The sequence below is a fragment of the Aquarana catesbeiana genome, linkage group LG06 (assembly GCF_042186555.1).
Source record: "Aquarana catesbeiana isolate 2022-GZ linkage group LG06, ASM4218655v1, whole genome shotgun sequence".
In the NCBI taxonomy this organism is placed as follows: domain Eukaryota; kingdom Metazoa; phylum Chordata; class Amphibia; order Anura; family Ranidae; genus Aquarana; species Aquarana catesbeiana.
In genome coordinates, this window is record NC_133329.1 from 271785193 (window position 1) to 271812583 (window position 27391).

General features: G+C 42.9%; 1 protein-coding gene across 4 annotated transcripts in view; it reads left to right on the plus strand.

Annotated features, from left to right (window-relative positions):
• PARD3B (par-3 family cell polarity regulator beta) overlaps nucleotides 1–27391 on the plus strand; it is a 2266259-nt gene that overhangs the window by 752588 nt on the left and 1486280 nt on the right. For 3 of the 4 annotated variants that reach the window (XM_073633363.1, XM_073633365.1, XM_073633366.1), the window contains exon 11: nucleotides 23234–23416. The exons of the other annotated variant lie outside the window; for it this stretch is intronic. In XM_073633363.1, the coding sequence (XP_073489464.1) occupies nucleotides 23234–23416 (183 nt within the window). The remainder of the gene's footprint in view (nucleotides 1–23233; nucleotides 23417–27391) is intronic. 4 annotated transcript variants of the gene reach the window in all.

A 27391-nucleotide genomic window follows, 5' to 3' on the forward strand; every position in this document is an offset into this window, starting at 1 on the left:
GGAAATTATTTTGACTTTAATAAACAGGATAATTTAATACATTTAAATGACCCACCACATTTTAATTCCTGCAGTGTTACAAGAGTATATTTATGAAAGTAACACAATTTTAATTATCCTGCCATTTTACAGTTTTCAGGATGATAACACCGTTGCTTATGATTTACATCTAACAATGCATTTTGATTTGTCATAAGTCATTTAGCACAGCTACTTTAAGAGATTGGTTTAAATAAATTATTTTAAAAAATAAGCATAAAAAGTAATCTTAGTTTGCTTTATAAAATATCATGCCTTATCCTGAGCCCCACAATAATTTTATTTAAATCTTTATATAACTTTGAGGAGCTCACATTGCAATTGGGTCAGTTAAAAAAAAAACAACATAGGGGGCGAAGCCTAGCCATGAACAGATATGGCCACTTAATCCGAGTGATCCGAGACACAGGGAGACAAAGCATTGTCCACCACCAGCACCTGGCGCTGCACACAGCGACATCCAACTCCCTTCTGTCAATGGAACAAGTGAGGATGTCATGCAAGAGAAATAATAAGCCGCTGGACCCCCACTGGCTCACTGAGTTCTTCAGCGGCTCGCAGCCGCACAGCTCCCAAAATGGGGCTGGACACAGAGGCAGTGCAGCTACTTCCCTGCCACACTCTGCTTGGGAGGACTCCTGCCACATGGATTGTACCAGCCCTAAAAGCTCTGGAAGCAAAGATGGGAACAAAAGAGCAGCCTCATTGCCCTTCAATTCACCAAGCCACACAGCGCCGGTAAGCAGGAAATCCTTACAGTTTCACACAGCTGAGGGGGAGGGAGATGATGAAGAGAGGAGATTACTGATTCCTTGGCAGATCTGCCTGCTTCTGACAATGCAGTCTCAGAGCACACATTGAAGCAGATGCTCATGACGCTGCAAAAAAGGCATTCAAAAGATCTAAATAGGTCAATTCCCTGTATCCAAACGCAGGTAGATGATCCGGGGGACCACACTGATAAGGTTGAGAGGCAGCTTACTGATTTCACAGGTGCCTGCAATGAATTTGTGGATGTACACAAGGTGCAGGCAATGGAGTTTCAACACATTCAGATTAAACTTGCTGACCTTGAAGATCGCTTCAACAGAAAAATTTGTGGGATCTCTGAGTCAGTGGCCCCTCGAGCTGTTGCAATACTTGCAACACCTATTCAAAGCCCTTGTACCATCCTTATCAATCAATAGATCTTGTTCTGATATGGTACATAGGATCTTTAAACCCCTACACATTCAGCAGACAAACCTCGAGATGTCCTTACTCACATTAATTTCTTCCAAATGAAAGAGAAGATTATACAGACTTTAAAATCCATGCCTTCCCTCCCAGGAATCTTATGGCCAACTTGCCATCTACTCTGACATCCCTGCTGCCATGAGACAAAAGAGAAGGGATCTCGCACTTGTCGCCAAAATCCTGCAGCATCCCTTACAAATGGGGCTTCCCGATTAAACTCTCCATCACATACCATGGCAAAACTACCACCATCCTCTACTTAAAACAGGGCCCTAAGCAGCTCCACATCTGGGGATTAATACCCACCCCTGAAGCAGGAGCCCCCACTCAAGGAGCAGCTAAATTTTGTGCATGGAGACTGACACACTGTCACCAGCAAGCAAATATACTCAGTCTTCTACTCTGGCACAACTTACAGGGAAGCGCACAACAACAACCTCTCCCTGTGTTCACGGACAGTTTAGTGTTTCCACAGTTCCTTACTGATGGTTTTCATTCACCTCCCCAATCTGAAGCATATCATATACGCAATTTTTCATTATTGTGTGTGCTTTTTTCTTTAAACATTATTGTGTGTGCTTTTTTCTTTTTCCTTACTCTTAACATCCCTTTCTTTCCCCCTTGCCTCTCAGGTATGACACCTATGTGTATAACTATAACTATGCAATTATTAGAATATGAACTGATCATTATATTCCTTGTAGACTTTAATATATACTTTAATGTTGTGAAGAAGGTCTGGTCTTTTTGTGTTGCCTGAACTAGTAATATGCACACAATGGCATACTTACACCCCTCACAATGTCGATCAAAGTTGTCTCTCAATGCAAAAGGCTTGAATAGCCCCTACAAATGCTCCCTACTTTAGAAGGAGGCCCTATCCTCTAATTGTGATGTTATCTGCATTCAGGGAACCCACTTTGCACTTAACAAATTGCCACAATGTAGTCGCCCAAAATTTCCCCACACCTTCATGACCAGTGTGGACTCTAAGAAAAGAGGGCTCATGATAGCGGTCAAAGCATCTGTAGCATTCCAGCTTCATTTGGTGGATGCAGATCCTCTCTGCATCTTTTAATAACTGTCCACTGACCATATTAAATCTATACGCCCCGAATACTCCCACTCCAAAACTTTGCGCTGCTATAGCACGTAAACTCCAAACACATAAAGCTCATCCACTAATTCTATGTGGAGACTTCAATGAAGTGATGGATCCACTATGGATTCCACAAACCCTGCCCAAAAAATCTCTACATCACCAAATTCCTTTCAAGCCTCTGAGGATTTATATTATGTCTGGCACTGTGCACATGGCAACGAAAAAGACTACACTTATTATTCTCCGGCTCATGGGGTATACTCCAGAATTGATTTATTCTTAACTGACAAATTCACCCTAAAAACGATCTCTGCGTTCTCCATTGGCGTGATCACTTGGTCGGACCACACACCTATATCAATTGAAATACACCTCTCCAAGGTGACCAATTCTCCATCTCCCAGGAGGTTTAATTCCTCCCCCTTGATGAATCAGAAGATGCAAAAGCAAATTTAATCTGATATCATTTTTTTTTTTTTTTCAAACTAAGGATAATCCTGACACAACCCAACCCTCTTGTGGAGTACCCACAAGGCCCATCTTAGAGGAACACTTATCAAACACACACACAGCAAATCTCCTCTCTCATAGATCAAATTAAAAACCTAGAAACCCTCAATAATATTTTCTCCCTGTAACCAACTTCGCTCTATATTGCCTAAAGGCTTCAACTTTAACATTAAACACCTCAAATTTAACTCCTATGCCTTTGGGAATAAACCAGGAGCTTTTCTAGCAAAGTAATACAAAAGGCGAGCGGCTGCTTCCAAAATCCCCTTCTTAAAAGACCACTCGAGTTTAAAAATAATTAACCCCAGAGACATAGCAGAGCAATTCTGTAGGTACTACTCATCATTATACAACTTAAAAGACTCAGCCTCCGCTCCCCCTTCAAACCCCCTAGATATCCAAACTCTTTTGGATAAAATGAATCTCCCTATGCTCAATAAGGGGCAGCTCCTTTGCCTCTCCTCACGGTTCATGGAAGAGGAGAGTGCCAAAGTGGTAAACACACTACCTCTGCATAAATCCCCAGGTAAAGACGGATTCTATAAGGATTACTGTAAAACATTCTCGATACATCTAATCTCCCACCTACTCCTTGAACAATATTGCTGAGAAAAGGTTCCTGCCCCTCAGAATTCCTAGAATCTGTCATAGTCAGTATCCCCAAACCGGGAAAATACACAGACACCCCCCCCGACAATTTTTGCCCAATTTCGCTACTCAATACAGACACAAAGATCTACGCCAAGCTTATCGCAACCCTACCCCCCAACTGGTCCATCCAGACCAGGTTGACTTCGTGTATGAACACCAAACATCGGACGGGACTAGAATCTTTATAAACTTAATACAATGGGCAGAGCATAACATAATCCCCTCACTGCTTATTTCACTTGATGCTGAGAAAGTGTTTGAACGTGCTAATTGGTCCTATTTGCGAGTGGTCCTCTCTAAATTTGGGTTTACTGGCTGAATACTCTCAGCCATTACTACCCTATACTGCCAAAGTTTGGACCGCAGGATTTATGTCGGCCTCCTTTCCCATAATAAACAGAACAAGGGCTGCCCGCTCTCCCCAATAATTTTTTCATTAACCATGGAGCCAGATCAAACATCAGATTGTGGGCATCTCTCCCTTCTCGTGGGCTCCCCTCGATTCCTTATCCTACCTGAGAATACAGCTTACTTCCCCCCGGCCTCTAAGATTCAATCTCTTAATCTTTCCACACTTAACAATGCTTTAATAAAAATCTGTACTACCCTTAAACCTGGAATATCCTCATGGGCAGGACTCATCTCTTTGACAAAAATGTTTCTACTCCCACATATTCTATACCTCTTCCGTATGCTACCACTTCCCTACTCCCAAATACAGCTTAGGAGAGTGCAAAGTATCCTTCAGACCTTTATCTGGAATTCCAAGAAACCATGTCTCAAGAAATAGATCTTACACTTGCCAGTAAACACATCAGAAATGGGGGCTCCAAACATAACATTACTACTACTGTTCTCTCTCAATCCAGGCCCTAGTGAACCTCAGATTTGAGGCTACCCTGGACTCAAATCAAAGCTGCTGCAACCAAAGCTGATCTAAAGCTCCTTATAGAAACCTCCTGGATCCAACAAACCACCCCAAAACATTTATTGGACACTGTCAAAGCAACTATTAAGGTATGGAACTCGGTAGCTAATCTCTCTCATAGTCCTTCAAAACGAGCATGCCAATTCCTCCCATTAAAAATTTTTTTCAAGAACTCCGTGCCAAATACTCATTAAAATCTAAAAAAAAAAATAAAAAAAAAAAAAATATCATCTCCCTAATGAAATCTCCCTCAACTCTCTCTGCATTGGACTATCTCCATTCTACAATTTACTTATATTGGGCGAACCCACTCAGAAAACTCTCTCCATGCTATACTGGGAACAAATTTTCCAATTTTCAGCAGAACTCAACCAGTGGCACTCAAGACGAATACCTTACAAATACTCAAAATCCCTCTCACATTGAGAATCTCACCAAAAGCTCCTTCATAACTGGTATCTTATTCCTGACAAACTAGCTCATATTTACACCAGCTACTCTCCACAATACTGGAGGAACTGTGGCCACACTGGCTCCCCCCCCCCCATATCTGGTGGACTTGCCCCAAAATTGTGACATTCTGGTCCGCCATATTCACCTTAACCTCCTCCTTCATCAAACACTGAATCGGTGGAGAGCCAAAGCTAGTACTACTGGGACAAAGGATAGACCCATGGTCATGGTCTGGTTTGCTATATCATGACCCACATATTCATAGCAGCTAAACTCACTATATCCAGGAACTGGAAACAAGCAACTTCTCCTGATATCCCAACCATTATTTGTATACTGAATGAACATGCTTTACTCAAATTAATGTTCCCAAAAGCCCACCTTCAGGTGGACAAATTCATAGCAACATGTGCTCCTTGGATCACCCACCCCTTCTTCACTATTCCTCTACCCTTGTCCTTTTGACAATTCAAAACCACACAACTAGTACCTTACTCTGTGTTATGACCACTTCATTTGGTCTCATCCTCTTTGCTCCCTGCAAGTATCACAACCTTATATAACCTAAATCACTCATTTCAACTTATTCGAATAGTTAGCCACTCCAAAATATGGTGTCATACCGATCTTCTGCCTCTCTTCCTACCTTCTTCTTCTTATCTAAATCTCATATTCCACCCCATCCCTTCTCTCCTCTTATTCCACACTACTTGCCTGACAGACAATGTTGTTATTATAAATATCTGTCACAACTTTGATGTATACTTGGCAATTGTACCATATCTGACAGCCTGTTCTATCTGTTGTCATGGCCTTATTAAAACAATAAACAAATATACTAAAGCTTTAAAAAAAAAAACATAATATGAGTCTCGTTTTCATTCAATGTATTCTCTGCTTATTTTTCCAAATGGAAATTATTATATTTCTTATTCAGTGAAGGATTTATCACATGGATCAGCTTAATCTACCACATGCAAGGCAATGTAATAGTTTATACAATATTTTATATGTAAAAGTCAATTTACCTAAATTACTGCACAAACTTTCACAGGTATAAACTGTCGTTTTGCAGGGTGTTTATTAATACTGTACTGTAGCCAAAAACCTTTGCTTAATTTATTCTTTAGGTGTCCCAATATGTCAAGAAATGTACAGCATGGCTTACCATAAATATTTTAGCCACTATAAAGCAAACTCTCCACAGTATCGCCTATCTCTATTGCTTTTATTTCAGCAAGGAAAGATATGTGAATAGGTGGCCATGAATCTTGTTCTCTGGACCAGCAGCATTACTGGCAGTCATTGGTTGAAAAGCATGGCAGAAAGTAGTTCAGCTGTCAAAAATGCATCCACTAATGACACATTTTTGTTTTAGGGACATTAAATCAATATATACTGCTTTTGCCACTGCTTACCACATTGTTTATTTGGATAGCTACAGTTCAGATTTAAGGTGATCCTGTCACCTTGCCCCTTCAGGGCAAAGTAACAGGGTCTATCTAAAGCCCACATCCTGTCCACTTTTAATTTACCTTTACAGGACTTCTCCTTCCATGGCTGCTACCACAAAATTCCTAATGCTTACACATATTGGGGAGAATGTGTCCTCCTATCATGATACAATGAGATTGACCGCCTTGTCCAAAAGTAAGACATCACTACCCCATGCAACACCAGTTATTTTCAGGCCTGGATTTACTCCCTTTGCCGCCCCAAGGCCGGGTCCTTCAATGCCGCCCCCCCCACACACACACACACCACCATTCTCGTCCTTTATCGATGACTGCTACAATAGATCAATTAAAAACATATCTCCACACACAAGAACACTGAAAACAACTGGCTTTAATTGTACTTCAGGGTAAGCGCGCGGGGTAACAATTTTTTTGTGTCACTGAGCGTGTCACTTGCCACCATCGCTTGTCACTTGACACTATGCCTGACACCAGATGGAGATGTCACTTGCCATGCTGCCACCACATGGGGATGTCACTTGCCACATTGCCTGGCTGCCACCAGATGGAGATGTCACTTGCCACGCTGCCTGCCACCAGATTGGGATGTCACTTGCCACGCTGCCACCAGATGGAGATGTCACTTGCCACACTGCCTGGCTGCCACCAGATGGGGATGTCACTTGCCACGCTGCCACCAGATGGGGATGTCACTTGCCACGCTGCCACCAGATGGAGACGTCACTTGCCACACTGCCTGGCTGCCACCAGATGGGGATGTCACTTGCCATGCTGCCACCAGATGGGGATGTCACTTGCCACGCTGCCACCAGATGTTGATGTCACTTGCCACACTGCCACCAGATGGAGACGTCACTTGCCACGCTGCCACCAGATGTTGATGTCACTTGCCACACTTCCACCAGATGGAGACGTCACTTGCCACACTGCCACCAGATGTTGATGTCACTTGCCACGCTGCCACCAGATGTTGATGTCACTTGCCACACTGTCACCAGATGTTGATGTCACTTGCCACACTGCCACCAAATGGAGACGTCACTTGCCACGCTGCCACCAGATGTTGATGTCACTTGCCACGCTGCCACCAGATGTTGATGTCTCTTGCCACGCTGCCACCAGATGTTGATGTCACTTGCCACACTGTCACCAGATGGAGACGTCACTTGCCACACTGCCACCAGATGGAGACGTCACTTGCCACGCTGCCACCAGATGTTGATGTCACTTGCCACACTTCCACCAGATGGAGACGTCACTTGCCACACTGCCACCAGATGTTGATGTCACTTGCCACGCTGCCACCAGATGTTGATGTCACTTGCCACGCTGCCACCAGATGGGGATGTCACTTGCCACACTGCCACCAGATGTTGATGTCACTTGCCAAGCTGCCTGTCTGCCACCAGATGAAGGAGGGCGGAACAGCGGTGCTGGCAATGAGAGATGTCATCTCTCTCGCACCGCTGACATTACTTCTTAATCTTTTAAAAAATGGCGCCGGGCGGCGAAATCACGCTACTGCGCATGCGCCGCCCGGCCGAGCGCATACGAGCTTTCTCGAGCCCGGCCGCTTCAGAACTGCGCATGCGCAGTAGTGGGCGGCTCGCAGCCATCTTTTCTAAGGGCACCGGTGCCCTTAATCAACTTTAACGAGCAGCCCGAAAGGGGGGGGGGGGCACGAAGTCGCCGCAGGAGCGGCGCTGCCCCTGCACCACTGCCGCCCCGAGGCCTGGCCTCGGTGGCCTTGTGGCAAATCCAGCCCTGGTTATTTTATGGTAGCAACCACAAAAGAAGGAACAGCTGGGGAGCACTGTTAAAAAAAAAAAAAAAAAAAAAAAAAAAAAGTGAGCGAGTATAAGTTGAATGGGTTTGGCTTTAAACAGAACCTGTCACTTTGCTGTGAATGGACAAGGTGACAGCATCTCTTTATTATGTATTCCAGGATGGCACATCAATTTGTGCCTTTGCCCGAAGGATTGCTGTGTCTCCCAGCACAGGCTCAAGAGCATGGAGGCGATTCCAGAAGACAGGCAGTTACTCTAGGAGAGCTGGGCAGTAGATAGTCCTTAACCCATCAGCAGCACTGGTATCTGCTTCTTTGTGCAAGGAGGAACAGGGTGAGCACTGCCAGAGCCCTACAAAATGACCTCCAGCAGGCCACTGGTGTGAATGTCTCTGACCAAACAATTAGAAACAGACTTCATAAGGGTGGCCTTGGGGCCCAACATCCTCTAGTGGGCTCTGTGCTCACTGCCCAGCACTGTAGACCTTAATTGGCATTTACCATTGGACACCAGAAGTGGCAGATCTGCCACTGGTGCCCTGTGGTTTTCACAGATGAGAAGTTCACCCTGAGCACATGTGACAGATGTGAATGGGTCTGGAGAAGCCGTGGAGAACATTATGCTGCCTGTAACATTGTGTCAGCATAACCAGTTTGGTGGTGGGTCAGTGATGGTCTGGGGAGGCATATCCATGGAGGGACACGCAGACCTCTACAGGCTAGATAATAGCACCCTGACAGCCTTTAGGTACCAGAATGAAATACTTGGACCCATTGTCAGACCCTACTCTGGTGCAGTGGGTCCTGGGTTCCTCCTGGTGCACGACAATGCCCGGCCTCATGTGTCGAGAGTATGCAGCCAGTTCCTGGAGGATGAAGGAATTGATAGCATTGAATGGCTCCCATGCTCGCCTGACCCAAATCCAATAGAACACCTCTGGGACATTATGTTTTGTTCCTTCTGACACCACCAGGTTGCACCTCAGTCTGTTCAGGAGCTCATTGATGCCCTGGTCCAGATTTGGGAGGAAATACCCCAGGGCACCATCTGTTGTCTCATTAGAAGCATGCCCCGACATTGTCAGGCATGCATACAAGCATGTGGTTGCCATAAAAACGACCAAAAAGTACCATTTTGAGTTGCTGCATTGAAAGTTCAGCAAAATGGACTAGCCTGCTGCATCATTTTTTCAATTTGATTTTCAGGTTGTCTTTAAATTCAGCCCTCTGTAGGTTAATCATTTTTATTCCCATCAAACAGTGTGGCATCCTTTCATTCCTAACGCATTACCCAGTCCATATCAGTATAGATATCCATAGTTACATAGTAGGTGAGGTTGAAAAAAAGACACACGTCCATCAAGTCCAACCTGTGTGTGTGATTATATGCCAGTATTACATTGTATATCCCTGTATGTTGTGGTCGTTCCAGTGCTTATGTGATAGTTTTTTGAACCTATCGATGCTCCCCGCTGAAACCACCGCCTGTGGAAGGGAATTCCACATCCTTGCCTCTTTTACAGTAAAGAACCCTCTATGCAGTTTAGGGTTAAACCACTTTTCTTCTAATTTTAGTGAGTGGCCATGTGTCTTATTAAACTACCTTCCGCTGAAAAGTTTTATCCCTATTGTGTGGTCACCAGTATGGTATTTCTGAAATGAAATCATATCCCCTCTCAAGCGTCTTTTCTCCAGAGAGAATAAATTCAGTGCTCGCAACCTATCTTCATAAATAATATCCTCGAGTGCCTTTATTAGCTTTGTTGCCCTTCCCTGTACTCGCTCCATTTCCAGTACATCCTTCCTGAGAACTGGTGCCCAGAACTGGACAGCATACTCCAGGTGAGGCCGGATCAGAGTCTTGTAGAGTGGGAGAAATATTGCTTTACCTCTTGAGCTAAGCCCCTTTTTAATGCATGCCAATATTCTGTTTGCTTTGTTAGCAGCAGCTTGGCATTGCATGTCATTGATAAGCCTATCACCTAATAGGACCCCCAGGTCCCTTTCCATCCTTGATTCCCCCAGAGGTTCTCCCCCCAGTGAGTAGATTGCATTCATATGTTTGCCACCCAAATACATATTTTACATTTTTCCACATTAAATCTCATTTGCCATGTAGTTGCCCACCCCATTAATTTGTTCAGATATTCTTGCAAGGTTTCCACATCCTGCGGAGAAGTTATTGCCCTGCTTAGCTTAGTATTGTCCGCAAATACAGGGATTGAACTATTTACCCCATCCTCCGGGTCATTTATGAACAAATTAAATAGGATTGGTCCCAGCACAGAACCCTGGGGGACCCCACTTTCCACCCCTGACCATTCTGAGTACTCCCCATTTATCACCACCCTCTGAACTTGCCCTTGTAGCCAGTTTTCAATCCATGTACTCATCCTGCGGTCCGTGCCAACGGACCGTACTTTGTACAGTAAACGTTTATTGGGAACTGTGTCAAGTGCTTTTGCAAAACCCAGATACACCACGTCTACGGACCTTCCTTTATCTAGATGGCAGCTCACCTCCTCATAGAAGGTTAATAGATTGGTTTGGCAAGAATGATTCTTCATGAATCCATGCTGATTACTGCAAATGATATTGCTTTAATTACTAAAATCTTGTATATAGTCCCTTATCCGCTCTAAGAGCTTACATACTATTGATGTTAGGCTAACTGATCTGTAATTCCCAGGGATGTATTTTGGCCCTTTTTTAAATATTGGTGCTACATGGCCTTTTTTTCCAATCAGCTGGTACCATTCCAGTCAGTAGATTGCCAGTAAAAATTAGGAACAATGGTCTGGCAATTACTTGACTGAGTTCCCTAAGGACCCTCAGGTGCATGCTATCTGGTCCCGGTGACTTATTAATGTTAAGTTTTCCAAGTCTATTTCTAATTCTGTCTTCTGTTAGCCATAAGGGTGCTTCCTGTGATGTGTCATGAGGATAAATACTGTAGTTTTGGTTACTGAAGCCCCCTGATTCCCTCATGAAAACTGAGGAGAAGAATAAATTCAATACCTTTGCTATCTCCCCGTCCTTTGTAATCAGATTTCCTTTCTTGTTCTTCATGGGGCCAATATGGTCTGTCCTCCATTTTTTACTGTTTATATACTTAAATAATTTATTGGAAATTTTTTTTGCTCTCCTCCGCTCTGTCCGCTCTGTGTGTTTTCGTGTTTTATCTTAGCCGCCCTAATTGAATCCTAACATTTCTTGTTGCATTCTTTGTAAAGTCTGAATGCTGATGGTGATCCCTCTGCCTTGTATTTTTTGAAAAGGCCTTCTCCTTTGCTTTTATATGCATTTTTACAGTGGAGTTAAAGTGGAGTTCTGTTAAAAAAAAAAAAAATAAATAAAAGTCAGCAGCTACAAATACTGCAGCTGCTGACATTTAATAATCTGACACTTACCTGTCCCGGGGTCCAGCGATGCAGGGGAGCTCCGCTCCGCTTGTCTTCCCCTCCTCTCTACGGCGCCACCATTGTAAGTGTGGGCACCCGCCATTTTTGGGTGGAATTCCGCTTTAAGCCATCCAGGACTTTTGTTTGCTCTTTTAAATGTTTTTCCCAATGGGATGCACTGGCTTATGCCCATTATTTAATATGCTATTAAAGAAAACCCATCTCTCCTCTGTGGTCTTTGTTCCTAAGATTTTATCCCAATTTATATCTTTTAGCAAAGTTCATAGTTTAGGGAAGTTGGTTCTTTAGAAATTCAGTGTCTTTGTATTCCCCTTATTTTTCCTATTTGTGTGATTTATACTGAAGCTAATTGACCTGTGATCCAGCATGGTATTTTTCCCCATTGAGATCTGATGTGTTTTCATATTGTTCCTTTAATTTTTTTGAGCAGTGTATATATATATACACACTTCCTAGGACATCTCTCTCACCCTCCCAAAGGCTATCTCAGCTTTCTATTATACATAGGGCTCATTACACTCCACAAAAACTATATGCTTGGGGAAAATATATAACACCGCTATGTCCGCGATGCTCTTTATTTAATGGCTCTCTCATTCACATGCTCCGGCAATGTCCAAAACTTCATCGTTATTGGGATAAAGTATTTACAACCCTGAATTCATTATGTTCCACTGAGATAATAGGGACACCTAAACTTGCACTATTGAGGGAACATTACCAGCAGATATGCATACTATGTGGTTAAGATCCCTATATTTAGCACGTAAAGTTATTCTACAAAAATGGGCATCTGCTGCCCCTCCAACTCATAAACAATGGATTGAGAAACTTAATTATATACTTAAAAGAGAAAAATTAACATATAAGCATAGAAGTACACGCCAAAGGTTTGGTAAAATATGGTCACGCTGGATAGGCTCTAGTAATGAACTATATGATGGTTTACCTAATAGATAGGCGTGAAGGTAGAGGAGATAGATGGGAGCAAGAAGTTGAGGCAGAAGGATGAGGAGCAGAAGAAAGTTAGGGGAAGAAAATTGGAAGCTACTTGGAGGAAGTTGCCGTAGACTGTCGACCGATATTGAAGGAGCCCAAGTTGATATGCAGAATGTATTTATGCTTCTACTATGTTTCCTATATTATATGTGAAGCTACTTTAGTCAGAGAGGTGCAATGTTTGTTTGTTTTGTGTGTTTTCTCACCTTATGATACCGTATGGATAAATTTGACATATTATTTGTTTATATGTATCACAACAAAAATATCTTATTGATTAGCTAGTTATATTATTTGTTTATATGTGCTATAACAAAAAACAAAACAAAAAATGATTAAAAAAAAAAAAAAAAAAAAAAAAAAATATATATATATATATATATATATATATATATATATATATATATATATATATATATATATATATATATATATATATATATATATAGTGTATGTGAGTGTGTATAGGACGGAAAGTATTCAGACCCCCTTACATTTTTCACTCTTTGTTATATTGCAATATAAGCAATCATTTAAGTTCATTTTTTTTTTTCCTCATTAATGTACACACAGCACCCCACATTGACAGAAAAACACACAATTGTTGACATTTTTGCAGATTTATTAAAAAAGAAAAACTGAAATATCACATGATCCTAAGTATTCAGACCCTTTGCTCAGTATTTAGCAGAAGCACCCTTTTGATCTAATACAGCCATGAGTCTTTTTGGGAAAGATGCAAAAAGTTTTTCACACCTGGATTTGGGGATCCTCTGCCATTCCTCCTTGCAGATCCTCTCCGGTTCTGTCAGGTTGGATGGTAAACGTTGGTGGACAGCCATTTTTAGGTCTCTCCAGAGATGCTCAATTGGGTTTAAGTCAGGGCTCTGGTTGGGCCATTCAAGAACAGTCATGGAGTTGTTGTGAAGCCACTCCTTTGTTATTTTAGCTGTGTGCTTAGGGTCATGGTCTTGTTGGAAGGTAAACCTTCGGCCCAGTCTGAGGTCCTAAGCACTTTGGAGAAAGTTTTTGTCCAGGATATCCCTGTACTTGGCCACATTCATCTTTCCTTCGATTACAACCAGTCGTCCTGTCGCTGCAGCTGAAAAACACCCCCACAGCATGATGCTGCCATAACCATGCTTCACTGTTGGGACTGTATTGGACAGGTGATGAGCAGTGCCTGGTTTTCTCCACACATACCGCCAAAAAGTTCTATCTTGGTCTCATCAGACCAAAGAATCTTATTTCTCACCATCTTGGATGCCTTCAGGTTTTTTTTTAGCAAACTCCATGCGGGCTTTCATGTGTCTTGCACTGAGGAGAGGCTTTCGTCGGGCCACTCTGCCATAAAGCCTGGTGGAGGGCTGCAGTGATGGTTGACTTTCTACAACTTTCTCTCATCTCCCGACTGCATCTCTGGAGCTCAGCCACAGTGATCTTTGGGTTTTTCTTTACCTCTCTCACCAAGGCTCTTCTCCCCCGATAACTAAGTTTGGCCAGACGGCCAGCTCTAGGAAGGGTTCTGGTAGTCTCAAATGTATTCCGTTTAAGGATTATGGAGGCCACTGTGCTCTTAGGAACCTTAAGTGCAGCAGAAATTTTTTTGTAACCTTGGCCAGATCTTTACCTTGCCACAATTATGTCTCTGAGCTCTTCAGGCAGTTCCTTTGAGCTCATGATTCTCATTTGCTCTGACATGCACTGTGAGCTGTAAGGGTCGGTTCACACATGGGCAACACGACTTTAACGCGACTTTGTACCGCGACTTCAACGCGGCTTCAGCGCGACTTTGGCACGACTTCGGCAAATTACGAGGCGACTTCAAGTCGCCTCCATGACGGGCGACTTCGCTGGCGGCCCCCCCCCACCGTACCAGGCCGCATGCCCTCAACATGGGGGGTGCTTTGGGGCATGGGGGGCGCAGTGTACACCCCCCCAAAAGCACCTTGTCCCCATGTTGATGAGGACAAGGGCCTCTTCCCGACAACCCTGGCCGTTGGTTGTCGGGGTCTGCAGGCGGGGGGTTTATCGGAATCTGGGAGCCCCCTTTAATAAGGGGGCCCCCAGATCCCGGCCCCCCACCCTATGTGAATGAGTATGGGGTACATGGTACCCCTACCCATTCACCTAGGGAAAAAAAGCGTCAATAAAACAAACAGTACACAGGTTTTTAAAATAATTTATTAGGCAGCTCCGGGATCTTCTTCCGACTTCGGGGGTCTCTCCGCCGTCTCCTCCCGGTGTCCGCATCTTCTGCCGGCTCCTCCGCTATCTTCTGCAGCTCAATTGCTAGCGGTGGTCCGGACTTCTGCCTTCTTCTTTTCTTCCAGAGATGTTGACACGACGCTCTCTCCAGCTGGAATGGTCTCTGAACGCTCCGCAACGGACTTATATAGGCGGTGACCCCGCCCCCTTATGAGGTCACTGTCCCAGGGCATGCTGGGGCTGTGCCATCATAAGGGGGCGTGGTCATCACCCAGTGACCACGCCTCCTAAAATGTCACAGACCCAGCATGCCCAGGGACTGTGACGGCATAAGGGGGCGGGGTCACCGCCTATATAAGTCCCTTGCAGAGCGCACAGAAACCATTCTGGCTGGGGAGAGCGTCGTGTCAACATCTCTGGAAGAGAAGAGGGAAGAAGATGATCCAGAGGTCCGGACCACCGCTGGCAAAAGAGCGCCAGAAGATAGCGGTGGAGCCGGCAGAAGATGCGGACACCGGGAGAAGACGCCGGAGAGACCCCCGGAGTCGGAAGAAGATCCCGGAGCTGCCTAATAAATTATTTTAAATACCTGTGTACTGTGTTTTTTATTGACGCTTTTTTCCCTAGGTGAATGGGTAGGGGTACCATGTACCCCATACCTATTCACATAGGGTGGGGGGCCGGGATCTGGGGGCCCCCTTATTAAAGGGGGCTCCCAGATTCCGATAAGCCCCCCGCCCGCAGACCCCGACAACCAACGGCCAGGGTTGTCGGGAAGAGGCCCTTGTCCTCATCAACATGGGGACAAGGTGCTTTGGGGTGGGGGGGGCCGCAGCGCGCCCCCCTCCCCCAAGGCACCAAACCCCCCATGTTGAGGGCATGCGGCCTGGTACGGTTCAGGAGGGGGGGGGCGCTCGCTCGTCCCCACCCCCATTCCTGTCCGGCCGGGCTGCGTGCTCGGATAAGGGTCTGGTATGGATTGGGGGGGACCCCCCACGCCGTTTTTTCGGCGTAGGGGGTTCTCCTCAAGGTCCATACCAGACCCAAGGGCCTGGTATGCCCCTGGAGGGGGAACCCATGCTGGATTTTTATTTAAAATTTGGCGCGGAGTTCCCCTCAAGATCATTTGAGCACAAGTCGCATGCCGAAGTCGGATCATGCGAGACGGCGATCCGACTTTGATCCGACTTCAATGATAGTCAATAGGCTGAAGTCGGATCAAAGTCGGATCAAAGTAGTACAGGGAGTACGCTCTGAAGTCGGAGCGACTTCAGTAGTGTCTATTAAGACGCTAGCGTTAACTCCCATTGAAACTATTTCTGGAGCGACTTGGGGCGACTTGAGGACGTACAAGTCGGATCCCAAGTCGCCCCAGTGTGAACCGAGCCTAAGGTCTTATATAAACAGGTGTGTGGCTTTCCTAATCAAGTCCAATCCGTATAATCAAACACAGCTGGACCCAAATGAAGGTGTAGAACTATCTCAAGGATGATCAGAAGAAATGGACAGCACCTGAGTTTGAACACTTAGGACCATGTGATATTTCAGTTTTTCTTTTTTAATAAATCTGCAAAAATGTCAACAACTCTGTGTTTTTCTGTCAATATGGGGTGCTATGTGTACATTAATGAGGGAAAAAAATGAACTTAAATGATTTTAGCAAATGGCTGTAATATAACAAAGAATGAAAATTTTAAGGGGGTCTGAATACTTTCCATCCCCACTGTATATATATTTCATTCCACACTTATGCAATATTAAAGTGGTTGTAAACCCTGTTACACCAGTTTTACCTACATGCATTAATTACCTGCATGCGCGGGAGTGACGCCATCGCTGCTCTGGCCAATCACAACGCTGGAGTCGGGGAACCTGGAGACACGTTGCCAGTCACATTGGTGTACAGGGACCACTGCAACAGCTTTAATCTAAGGTATTTCATAATGAGCTAGAATGCATCCTAGCTCATTATGCCTTTTGTCTTGCAGGTTTTTTTTCCTGAGTTTTACCACCACTTTAATGTTCAGTGAATTATCTTGCCATTAAATAAAAGATTCAGAGAGGCAAATGTACAATGTATATGTAAAGTGCTGCGTAAATGGATGGCTCAATATAAATACCTGAAATAAATAATAAAAATAACTTCTGTGGCTTCCATGATAGGGAAACCTCTAGAGCGCTATAGCAGTTGTTTTCTGTGTGTGTGCAATAAAAATACAGCAGTATTGTATTTTAGATTAGAAAGTTAAATACATTGGAGAATACAAAAAAGTACATATTTAAAAAAAAAAAAAAATTATGCTGTGTCCAGCTATGAACTGTCTGCTTTTTCCTAGTCTGTAGACCTGTAGATGAGAGATTCTGCTTTACATGGACTTATATGGCAAACTTATATGGTTTGGTGTGAGAGGCATAAATACATTTTTTTTTTTCAAGCAAATATTCAATTTAATTACCATACTCTAACAGTTATCTTGTAGGTTCCTGATGCCCAACAAATTGTCCATGGTCTGCAGCGATCTATGGGTGTATCTTGTTGGGTCTTGGGCTGGGCCAGCCTCCTGCGCAACTGGCAAATCCTGAAGTTTTAGGCACCAGGAGATGATGAAGTTGATGCTCCTACTGCATTCCAGCTCCAGCTGAGTCCACTTCCTAGCTGTGGTCACATGGGCTGTCATGATGTCATATTCCTGTGTGGAGCAGGAATTGACAACACACATGGGAATACCTGCTATTGTAGAGGGGATTCAGAAGAGTAAGAAAAATGTTATTATGAGTTCATTTACAGTGAAATATTTTTGTAAACCTGCAAGCTGCACAATTTACTCCTGCATGCCATTTTAAAATGGTGCTGGGATAACAGCTATTGGTCTGAGTAGCAATGGAAAATGGCACCTGGACTCAGCTGTATGGGGAGGGGAGGTCTCCCGTAACCGGATCTAGATTCTGCCATTAAGAAAAAAAAAAAAAAAAAGGAAAAAAAAGGAATATAATTCCTCCCTACAATAATCATTACATGTGTTGTATAAACAAACTTCCATTTAGTGGACAGCGTATTCATAGCATTGATGATTTATAGGTGCAATAGCGACATAGTGTGAGCCTGTCAGAAGAAGTTAGTATCAATGCAATTGAATATTGTCACATAAAAGAAAGGGAAATTTACTCAGAGGTAGGTTTTAAAGATGGAAGAGAATAATAGTATCACCAGATTAGCAATAAGGTGGGATTAGTGAGGTAGTTTGATGAAGAAGGGAGAAAAGAGTGGCCTGATGGGGTTCACAATCCACATTTTCATTGTTAGGTGTAGGGCACTAACCTTCAAAAATCTATCATGGTGATGATCAAAGTTCCATGGTTCCCAGACCTGGCAAAATGTAGGCATTGTGCCCTTAAGTTTGGCAGTTGATTTCCTGTTAGGCATTGACCACTGAATCTGTGACTTATCTCACAGATAATAAGGTACCCAACAGCCAAGCTTTTGTGGCTGTCAGAATATATTGTAAGAATAAATTGGTCTTTGGAAATTCCCATGGGTTTCTTATTTAAAAGTGCTTTATGAGGTTGCATAGGTATGGTTTTCAATGAGTGTGTGCCCAAGACTCTGTATGTTTGGGTCAATATTCTGTGGACCACTGGGAAGTACCACCAATTGTGGAAAAATTTACCCATGTCTGACAGCCACAAAAGCATGGTTGTCTTTTATCTCTCTATCTGGTTGATTTATATGATATATTATATTATATTATATATGGTTATATTTGCCTCTAATTTTCCCTTTTTCTGTCAATGTTTTTTTTTTTCTCTTTTTGTACTTTGCTTTGCCTTGCTCTTTTCCCCCTTGCTCCCTAGCTGATTACTATACTCCTATGGGTGTAGCTATCAACATCAAACAGGTAAATAGTAGCTAAATATAGGTTTACCTTACATCAGGGGTCTCAAACTGGTGGCCCTCCAGCTGTTGCGAAACTACAAGTCCCATGAGGCATTTCAAGGCTGACAGTTACAAGCATGACTCCCACAGGCAGAGGCATGATGGGACTTGTAGTTTCGCAACAGCTGGAGGGCCGCCAGTTTGAGACCCCTGCCTTACATGGAAGATGCTATTCCATATGCCATGTTGTACGATATACAAATAGGCTCTTGCTTTGTATTCTGTCTTACAATATTACCCATCCAATTTTTTTTTTACTCAAACGTGTGTCATATACAATATATATATATATATATATATATATATACTGTATATATATATATATACACAATTAACTCTGCCCTTGACACTTCTATCGAGCACTTATGGACCTCACAGTAAACCTTGCATTGGTAACATTACAAATATAAAAAATCAATAACCGCTAGCTTAAAGCTACTGCCATATATCACCCACCGAATGTAAGTAATCTCAACCATAAAATGTAAATCCTAAAAGGCAGCACTTCAAAACAGTGAACAATCACCATTTGACATAAAAAACATTAATAAGACAATCTCATATATTGAATAGCGAAAGTCCGATAGTTACAGTCTCTCGTAAATAAACACCACAGTGAGTTTTTAGAGATCCAGAATGCATTCAACTCCAAAAGGATGAAGGAAAGCTGTCACCATCACCTCCACAAGTGGATACCGCTCCCTTTAGAGTGAACTCTTACCAGATCCCAATAAGTGTAAAGCATTAACACTGGATGTTAATCAGACGGATTCTTCACAGACCTAGCTGTTCTGATATCCAGGTGAGCGCATCACACACTAATGGACTTGTACCAAAAAGGGTGCTTCCTCAGATGATGATGTGATGAAGAAACGTGTCAGAGTGGGCCATACGACGACCAACATTGACAATGGTGTGCCAACTGAGGGGACTAGCAGTGCCAGAGAGTGATAAGTGTGCGGTAAGAGACACCCGCTGGACCTTTCGCTGACACATTGACTGGAATGATCGAACGCTTATCATTTACTTATGTTTGTAAGTGCATTTTATACAGGGGGGCAGTTTATTTGAATAAACTTCTGTAAAATAGGATTGTGCTTTATTCCTTTTTGGGGCAAGTCCTTTAGTGTGTGCTGCGCTCACCTGGATATCAGAACAGCGTGGTTGGGGGAGAATCCGTCTGATTACCATCCAGCGTTAATGCTTTACACTTATTGGGGTCTGGTACGAGTTCACTCTAGAGGGAGCGGTATCCACTCGTAGAGGTGTTGGTGACAGCCTTCCTTCATCCTTTTGGAGTTGAATGCATTCTGGATCTCTAAAAACTCACTGTGGTGTTTATTTATGAGAGGCTGTGACTATTGAACTTTCGATATGCAATATATGAGAACGTTCACCATTTTGAAGCGGCACCTTTTAGAGTTTTATATATATATATATATATATATATATATATATATATATAAAATGTGTACCCTGGAGGCAACAAAATAATTCAGAATTTATTTGGAATTGTAGTGGTTGCAAATCTGTAAAAACATCACTATTATACTAACTTGTGTCCATGCAGACCTAACTTGATAGTATCTTAATATTTAGCTAATGATTTATGCATACATGTTTTTTTCTCTCTCTATGTGGTGTCAGATAAAGAAAAAAGCTCCCCTAAATGAAAACTCAAACACTCACGGTGAGCTTTAAAGTGGTTTTATACCCGCTGGGTTTTTTTTTTTCTACACCTGCATAGGGAAAAGGCATAATGAGCTAGTATGCACCGCATACTAGCTCATTATGAGATACTTACCTTAGGGAGCTGACGCCGAGGGAGCTGACATTTCCCCTCGCCGTGTCTTCCGGGTATTGCGGCTCCGGCGCTGTGAGTGGCCGGAGCCGCGATGTCGTCACTCCTGCGCATGCGCGCAGGAGACTTCTGTCCGGCAAGCTCCGGAGTTTGCCGGGCTGTCAGCCGAATATCCCCTGTGCGCATGCGCCGCTGCAGTCAGCGGCTCATTGCGAGGGGAATATCTCCTAAACTGTACAGGTTTAGGAGATATTTTTTTTACCTACAGGTAAGCCTTATTATAGGCTTACCTGTAGGTAAAAGTAAAAAAAAAAGGTATACAACCGCTTTAACTTGGTACATCTGTAATTCAAACACAGATGTCACTGCACATCTTTCTGGACATGTTGGGGGCTATGCTTGAGTCCCCTCATATTTAGCAAGTTGACCACCGCTGTTCCAAGTATTGTCCAAAATGTTTCTTGGTTGCTTTTCCAAGGCTTAAAACAGTTTTTGAATAGTTGAGGGATTTTTTTTTTAAATTGTGGTAGTTCGGGTTAATAAAGTGCAATGATACACAATGCCACTGTTGCTAAAAAAAAAAAATACATTTTAGCAATGGTCCTTTGTGTTGAAATAAATAGGTTTTAGAAAATGACTTTTGACAACAGATGGATTCAGGGAGCCAGATGGAATTCAAATGGACATTTGTTAAAAAATAGATGAAACCAACAAACTGCAGCGGGAGCAGATTTTTAGACAACTACTTTTACAACAACTATTGCCACCTACAATGCTTTTAAATAAACACAGTGGACACTTACCATTGCAGAACACTGTTGCTGCAAACATAAAATATTTGCAGTTGCTAGAAGCAAAATTTATAAACATAGTTTACTTTGCACAGTTATTGCTGCAGATTCTCAGAAGCAGAAGAATTGCCCAATTTGCATTTTTGCTTCCATTGTGATTTTATTATATCTGTAAAACTTTTTCAGTGCAATGTAAAATAATTATGTTTATCTAAAAACTAAGCCAACAGCCTGAACAAGTTGGAAAAAAAATAATCTAAAATTTAAATATGTAGTCACAAAATTACTAATTAATGCCCACTTGGCTTCACACCTTTTATACTCGTTGAAAGTGTATATGGCCCATCTTGTTTCAAATTATACAGTAACATATTTTAAGATGACATTCCAAACAATACCAGCTGTCATAACACATTACAGGCTTTAACAATAATTATACTGCTCATTGGGTGGTTTTAAACAGATTCAATATCTTTTAAGGTTAACTGGTTTATGTATGCAATCGTTAATCCCCGTACACACGATCAGAATATCCTACAAAAAACACCTGATCATTAGTACACAGCTTTCATCCTAAATTTTCCAAAGCGACAAACACAAAAAATGTTCTCGTACAATGCCAGATTGTATGATTTTTGTTTAAGCAGTGCAGTTTTCGGACGAAAATACAATACAAATACATTACATCACTTCCAAATTTTTATTCTGTCGTACAAGAATTTTCATACTTTAATAACATATTTGTTTTTGATATGGTGACTAGCATGCAAAAAAAAAAAGGTATTTTTTTTCTAAAATAACAAACATGTTATACTTAACTTCTCTGTGCAATGATAATGCACAGAACATCCCTGAACCTCCCCTTCTGGGGCCCCCCCGCCGGCACTTTTGGCTCCTCTTCTTCTCCGAGCATCACCATAGCAAGCCACTTGCTATTGGGGCATATATGCAGGCTTGCTCCTGAGCCGGGTTCTGTGCATCCACAGATGCACAGAACCTGGCTCAGCCTTGTTCCCCTGCTCTCTCCTCACAGGATCTCATTGACAGTAGCAGAAATGAGTGCTTCCCATTGCTGCCTCTTTGTGCTGTGAGGATAGATAGATAGGCACAGCGCTGGATCAAGAAAAGATTCAAGATACAAATACCGGGACATTTGTTATCTTAGACCCCTTTCACACTGGGGGTGTTTTGCAGGCGCTATAGCATTAAAAATAGTGCCTGCAAACCGTCCTAAAACAGCTGCTCCATGCACTCCTGCCTGAGGGCTTTCACACTGGAGCGGTGCGCTGGCAGGGGGTCAGAAAAAGTCCTGCCAGCAGCTTCTTTGGAGCGGTGAAGGAGCAGTGAACTCACCATTCCTCCACCGCTGCTCCCCATTGAAATCAATGGGGCAGCGCTGCGATACCGCCAGCAAAACGCCGCTCCTGCAGCGTTTTGCGGGATGATTTAACCCCTTTTGCGCCAAATAGCGCCGCTTAAACTACGGTAAAGCGGTGCTAAAAATAGTGCCGCTTTACCGCTGATGCCCAGGGCGGCTCGGTGTGAAAGGGGTCCTAATGCAGATAACAAATTAAGGTAAAACATGTTTTATCTTTACAACCACTTTACATGTCAATTACAGTGACCCAAACTCTTTCTAGTCAGTGAGCTCTATGTTATAGTATTTATTTATTTGCTTTATTAGAACAGAAGGTTCATTGACCATTGGTCTATTGGGTCATTTCTCCCATCATTAGATTTGCTTATTTTAGTGTTACTGCAGTTCCTTAAAAATCAAACTTTTAAAGCTAAACTCCAGGCAAACAACTATATGCATAGTTGAAATACATATAAAGGAACTCTACACAAAATTGTATGCTGTAAATTCAGTAATATTGTATGTGTTCTTTTGACAGAGAGAAGTAGAAGGCCATGTTGTGCCTGCAGAAAACACAGTACAGATGACCTTTGAGATACCACTAAACGATTCAGGTTCAGCTGGACTTGGGGTTAGTCTAAAAGGCAACAAATCCAGAGACACTAGCAGTGACATGGGGATTTTTATCAAGTCCATCATCCATGGAGGAGCAGCCTTCAAGGTAAATAAGCCTTCCGACTTTCATATGTGAAAATTTGCTTCCAAATATCATTTTATCACAGGAGATTCATCATATATGTTCATGCCAATTTAATGGGAACAGGAACCTCTTAATTTACTAGTTGGCAATATTTTTTCCTCTGCATAGAATTGCTGTTTCTACTTTGTAGAAACACACAATCTGTCTTCTCTCCTCTGACAGCTCAGGGATTTGTGTGTTTACATACACAAACCCCCGTGCTACCGCTTATGCACCTGAAAAAAAACAAAAAACAGCCTTTGGAATACACAGTGGGGGGGGGGGGGTTTGCTGGTAAATGCATTAAGGATGCTGGTAAATGCATTAACGATCAGGAGATAAGCACTTATATATCAACAACAGCGTATAATATGTTATTTACTTAAATCTGTGTTGGTGGATAAGTTCAGTTAGTCGTATTACTAGGTTGCACGTCTTGTGGGGTTGTGCATATGGTCTCCTGGTAGCAAGAGGTGAACGTAAATTCAATCCATGGGGTCCAAGTTAAGGTATGGCGTTTAGTGTCTCCTCTGGCAATATGGGTAAGGTCTTCCATCAGACAGACATCATTGACCTTATGTAGCCAGATCTTTATGGGTGGAATTAGGGGTTGGCCCCAGAAGGCCGGTATGAGAGCCTTAGCTGTGTTCAACAAGTGGCGGATGAGGGGGCGTTTATACTTGATAATTGGCTCACTAGTGGCATGAAAAAGTATGGTCCACGGGTCATTAGGAAAGTGGATGTCTGTTATCAGGTATATCATCCTGAGAATGTTGGCCCACTAAGGGCGGATTAGAGGGCAGGTCCACCAAATGTGAGCATGAGTAGCATTGTTTCCACAGTTCCTCCAACGTAACGGGGATCTGGAGGGGAACATTCGGTGTAACTTGGAGGGAGTATAATGCCACCTAGCGAGTAGTTTGTAGTTGGTTTCCGCCATCCTCGAGGCTAAGGAGGAAACATGTGCAAGTTGTAGGATTTTATCCCTTCGCTTATTGGTAATAGGGGATTCAAGGTCTGTTTCCCATTTAGCGAGAAATTCCAGATATGAAGGGCATTGTAGTTCAATAAGGGCTTTGTAGAACTGTGAATCGCAGTGTAGCGGAAGGTCCTTGTGGTAGAACAGAAGTTCAATCCCATTTAGATCCGTTATACCTCATAGTGGCTGTGGGAAGGTCAGGAGGAAGTGTTGAATCTGGTTGTATCTCTATTTGTCCATAAGACCCCTTTCACACCAAGGCGTTTTTGCAACGTTTTAGCACTTAAAATAATGCTATTAAAACGCTCCCCATGCATCTCAATGGACCCTTTCACACTGAGGCGTTGTGCTGGCGGGGCATTGAGAAAAGTCCTGCAAGCAGCATCTTTGGAGCAGCTTTTGGGCATTGAAAAAAGCCCTTCAAAAACGCCCTTCTCCATTAAAATGAATTGAAAACGCTGTAAAAACGGCTGAATAGCGCCTATAATCCACCCTGAGCTGTAGAAAAGTCTCATGATCTCACAAAAAGGTAAACATGCAAGCAGAAAAGAGAGCATCTACAACAACAGGACTGAAATTGTGGGAAGGCCAGAATGATTAAACAGACCATCAAAGTGGCAAAAAAAAAAAAAATTAAAGTGCCAAAAAAAAGAATTAATCCCAGAAAAATGAAGATTTGAAGTAAAACAAGACACTGCTAGTTACTTTACAAGACACTGCTTGTTTTACATGATCTCACAAAGGATAAACATGCAAGCAGAAAGATAGCATCAATAACACATGCTTCAATAACGCTTGAAAAACGCTGTTAAAACGCCTGCAGTGTTGCATTAATTTTACCACTAGCGCCCCTAAAACCGCAGTAATAACGCTAAGGTGTTTTAGGGCGTTTTTCAAACACCTTGGTGTGAAAGGGGTCTAAATGTGATGGGTTTTGGGCCTAATATCTCAGATAGTGGCTTGAGGGTGTTTGAACAGAGGACATGGTGAAGCAGGAGGGGTTTCTCAGGTGCCCAAGTTTTAAACCCCCGGATCCATGGAACCAGGCAAAAAGCGGTTGTGGTGCAGAAGCGGCATCAGGGGGAAGTCCTATGACCAGGAGAATATTTTGTGTAGCGCATCCCATATGTCAAGGGAAGAGGTGATGAGGGGTGAGTCATATGTGGAGAGGGCTCTGGAGGAGCGGGGTATCCACAGGTCAACTGATAAGTCTGAACCACATAAGGCATATTCTAGTTGGACCTATAATTTGGAATAAGTAGCATACTTCCAATCCGTCACATGTGATAAAACAACCGCTTTAAGATTTGGTAGAGCCAACCCCCCCCCAGAGCACTTGGAGCAATAGAGTACTGATCTGGACACTCTGGGGTGGCTGTTTCTCCAAATGAAGCAAGAGATCTCCATTTAAAGTATAGAAAATAAACCTATAGGAACACCTAATGGTAGCATTTGAAAAATAAAAAGTATGCAGGGCAAGATGTTCATTTTAATGTTTATTTTACCTAACCAGGAGTGGGATAAGTGAGACCAACTCCGGAGGTCTGCTCTTATCTTATTCAATAGGGGAATATAACTAGAAAAGAGAATGGAAGCTGGGGGTGAGATTTATGCCCAGGTATTTCATGCTCTTCGTTTCCCAGCAGAAGGGAAAAAAGAGGTTTCAGTTGGTCGGCTTCTGAGCGGGGGATATTGAAGTTTTGGATCTCAGATTTAGATTAGGTTTATTTTGAAGTTGGATATTGTTTGGAAGGTAGAGAAAGCTGACATTAAATTTGGAAGTGATATGTGAGGTTGTTGGATAAAAAATAACATATTGTCAGCAAAGGATGCATATTTATGGGTTCTCTTTCTGACTTGCACACCCTGGATGCTGTCATTATGTCTAATTGTGGCCAGAAAAGGTTCTTGGGTGATGGCAAAGAGGGGGGGGCAACCTTGTCTGGTACCATAATGTAGCGTAAAGGGGTCGCTTAGAGAGCCGTTAATACAAATTTGTGCCAATGGGTGAGAGTACAGGGAAGAAATGGGGTGGCACATCTTGGGCCCCAATCTAAAATAGCGTAGGGTTGTCTTAATATAATCCCAGTCCACCCTATCAAATGCTTTTTCCGCATAAGCGGAGAGGAGAAGGGTGGGCTGGGCGTATCTGTGAACATAGTGAATCAGGGATAGAGATCATAGGGAGTTGTCTCTGGCCTCTCTGTTGGGTATAAAACCCGTTTGGTCCGCTGTGATCCATCATGGAAGCAGGGGGAGTAGTCTATTGGCTATGACTTTGGCATAAAGTTTAGTGTCTATATTTAGTAAATAGATGGGTCTGTAGCTACTACACAGGGTAGGATATTTATTGGGTTTAGGGATAACTAATATGGGCAGAGAGGGATTCCAGGCATAGGTCTGATGTGTTGGAAATTGAGTTGGCAAATGTCGTAAAAATGGGGAGTAGGATGTTACTAAGATTTGAGGGGTGGCGTGTGCCATTTCACCAGTTTGGAGTTTTATTTTAGGGATAAAAGATTGTGTCTTTGTTACACGGAGGGATCTAGCGAGTTGTTTGCCGGGTTTGTTCACCCATTCATAGAATTTCTGCGAAATAAGGTGAAATTTATTTTTTGTTTTCCAAGTCTAGGAGGGCTTTGAGCTCTTCTCTTTTGAGTGTAAGGGCTTCAAGGTGTGAGGCATGTAATGATAGCTTGTGTTGATTGTCTAAGTCCATGACCTGTTGAAGAACTTTTTTAAGTTGTTGACCATGCTCTTTTTTTCCTCACACCTAATTCAATTAGTCTACTTCTCATTGTAGCCTTATGGGAATCAAGGGGGCCATTTCGGGAGATGCATTCTCCGTAAAATACTGAGTCAGGGATGAAAATAACATGGAGACTTCAGTGAGGTTGGAGAGGAGAGAGTCATTGAGTTTCCAATTATAGGTACGTTGTGGCAAAGTGGGCATGGTCAAGCGCATGAAAATAGGTGCG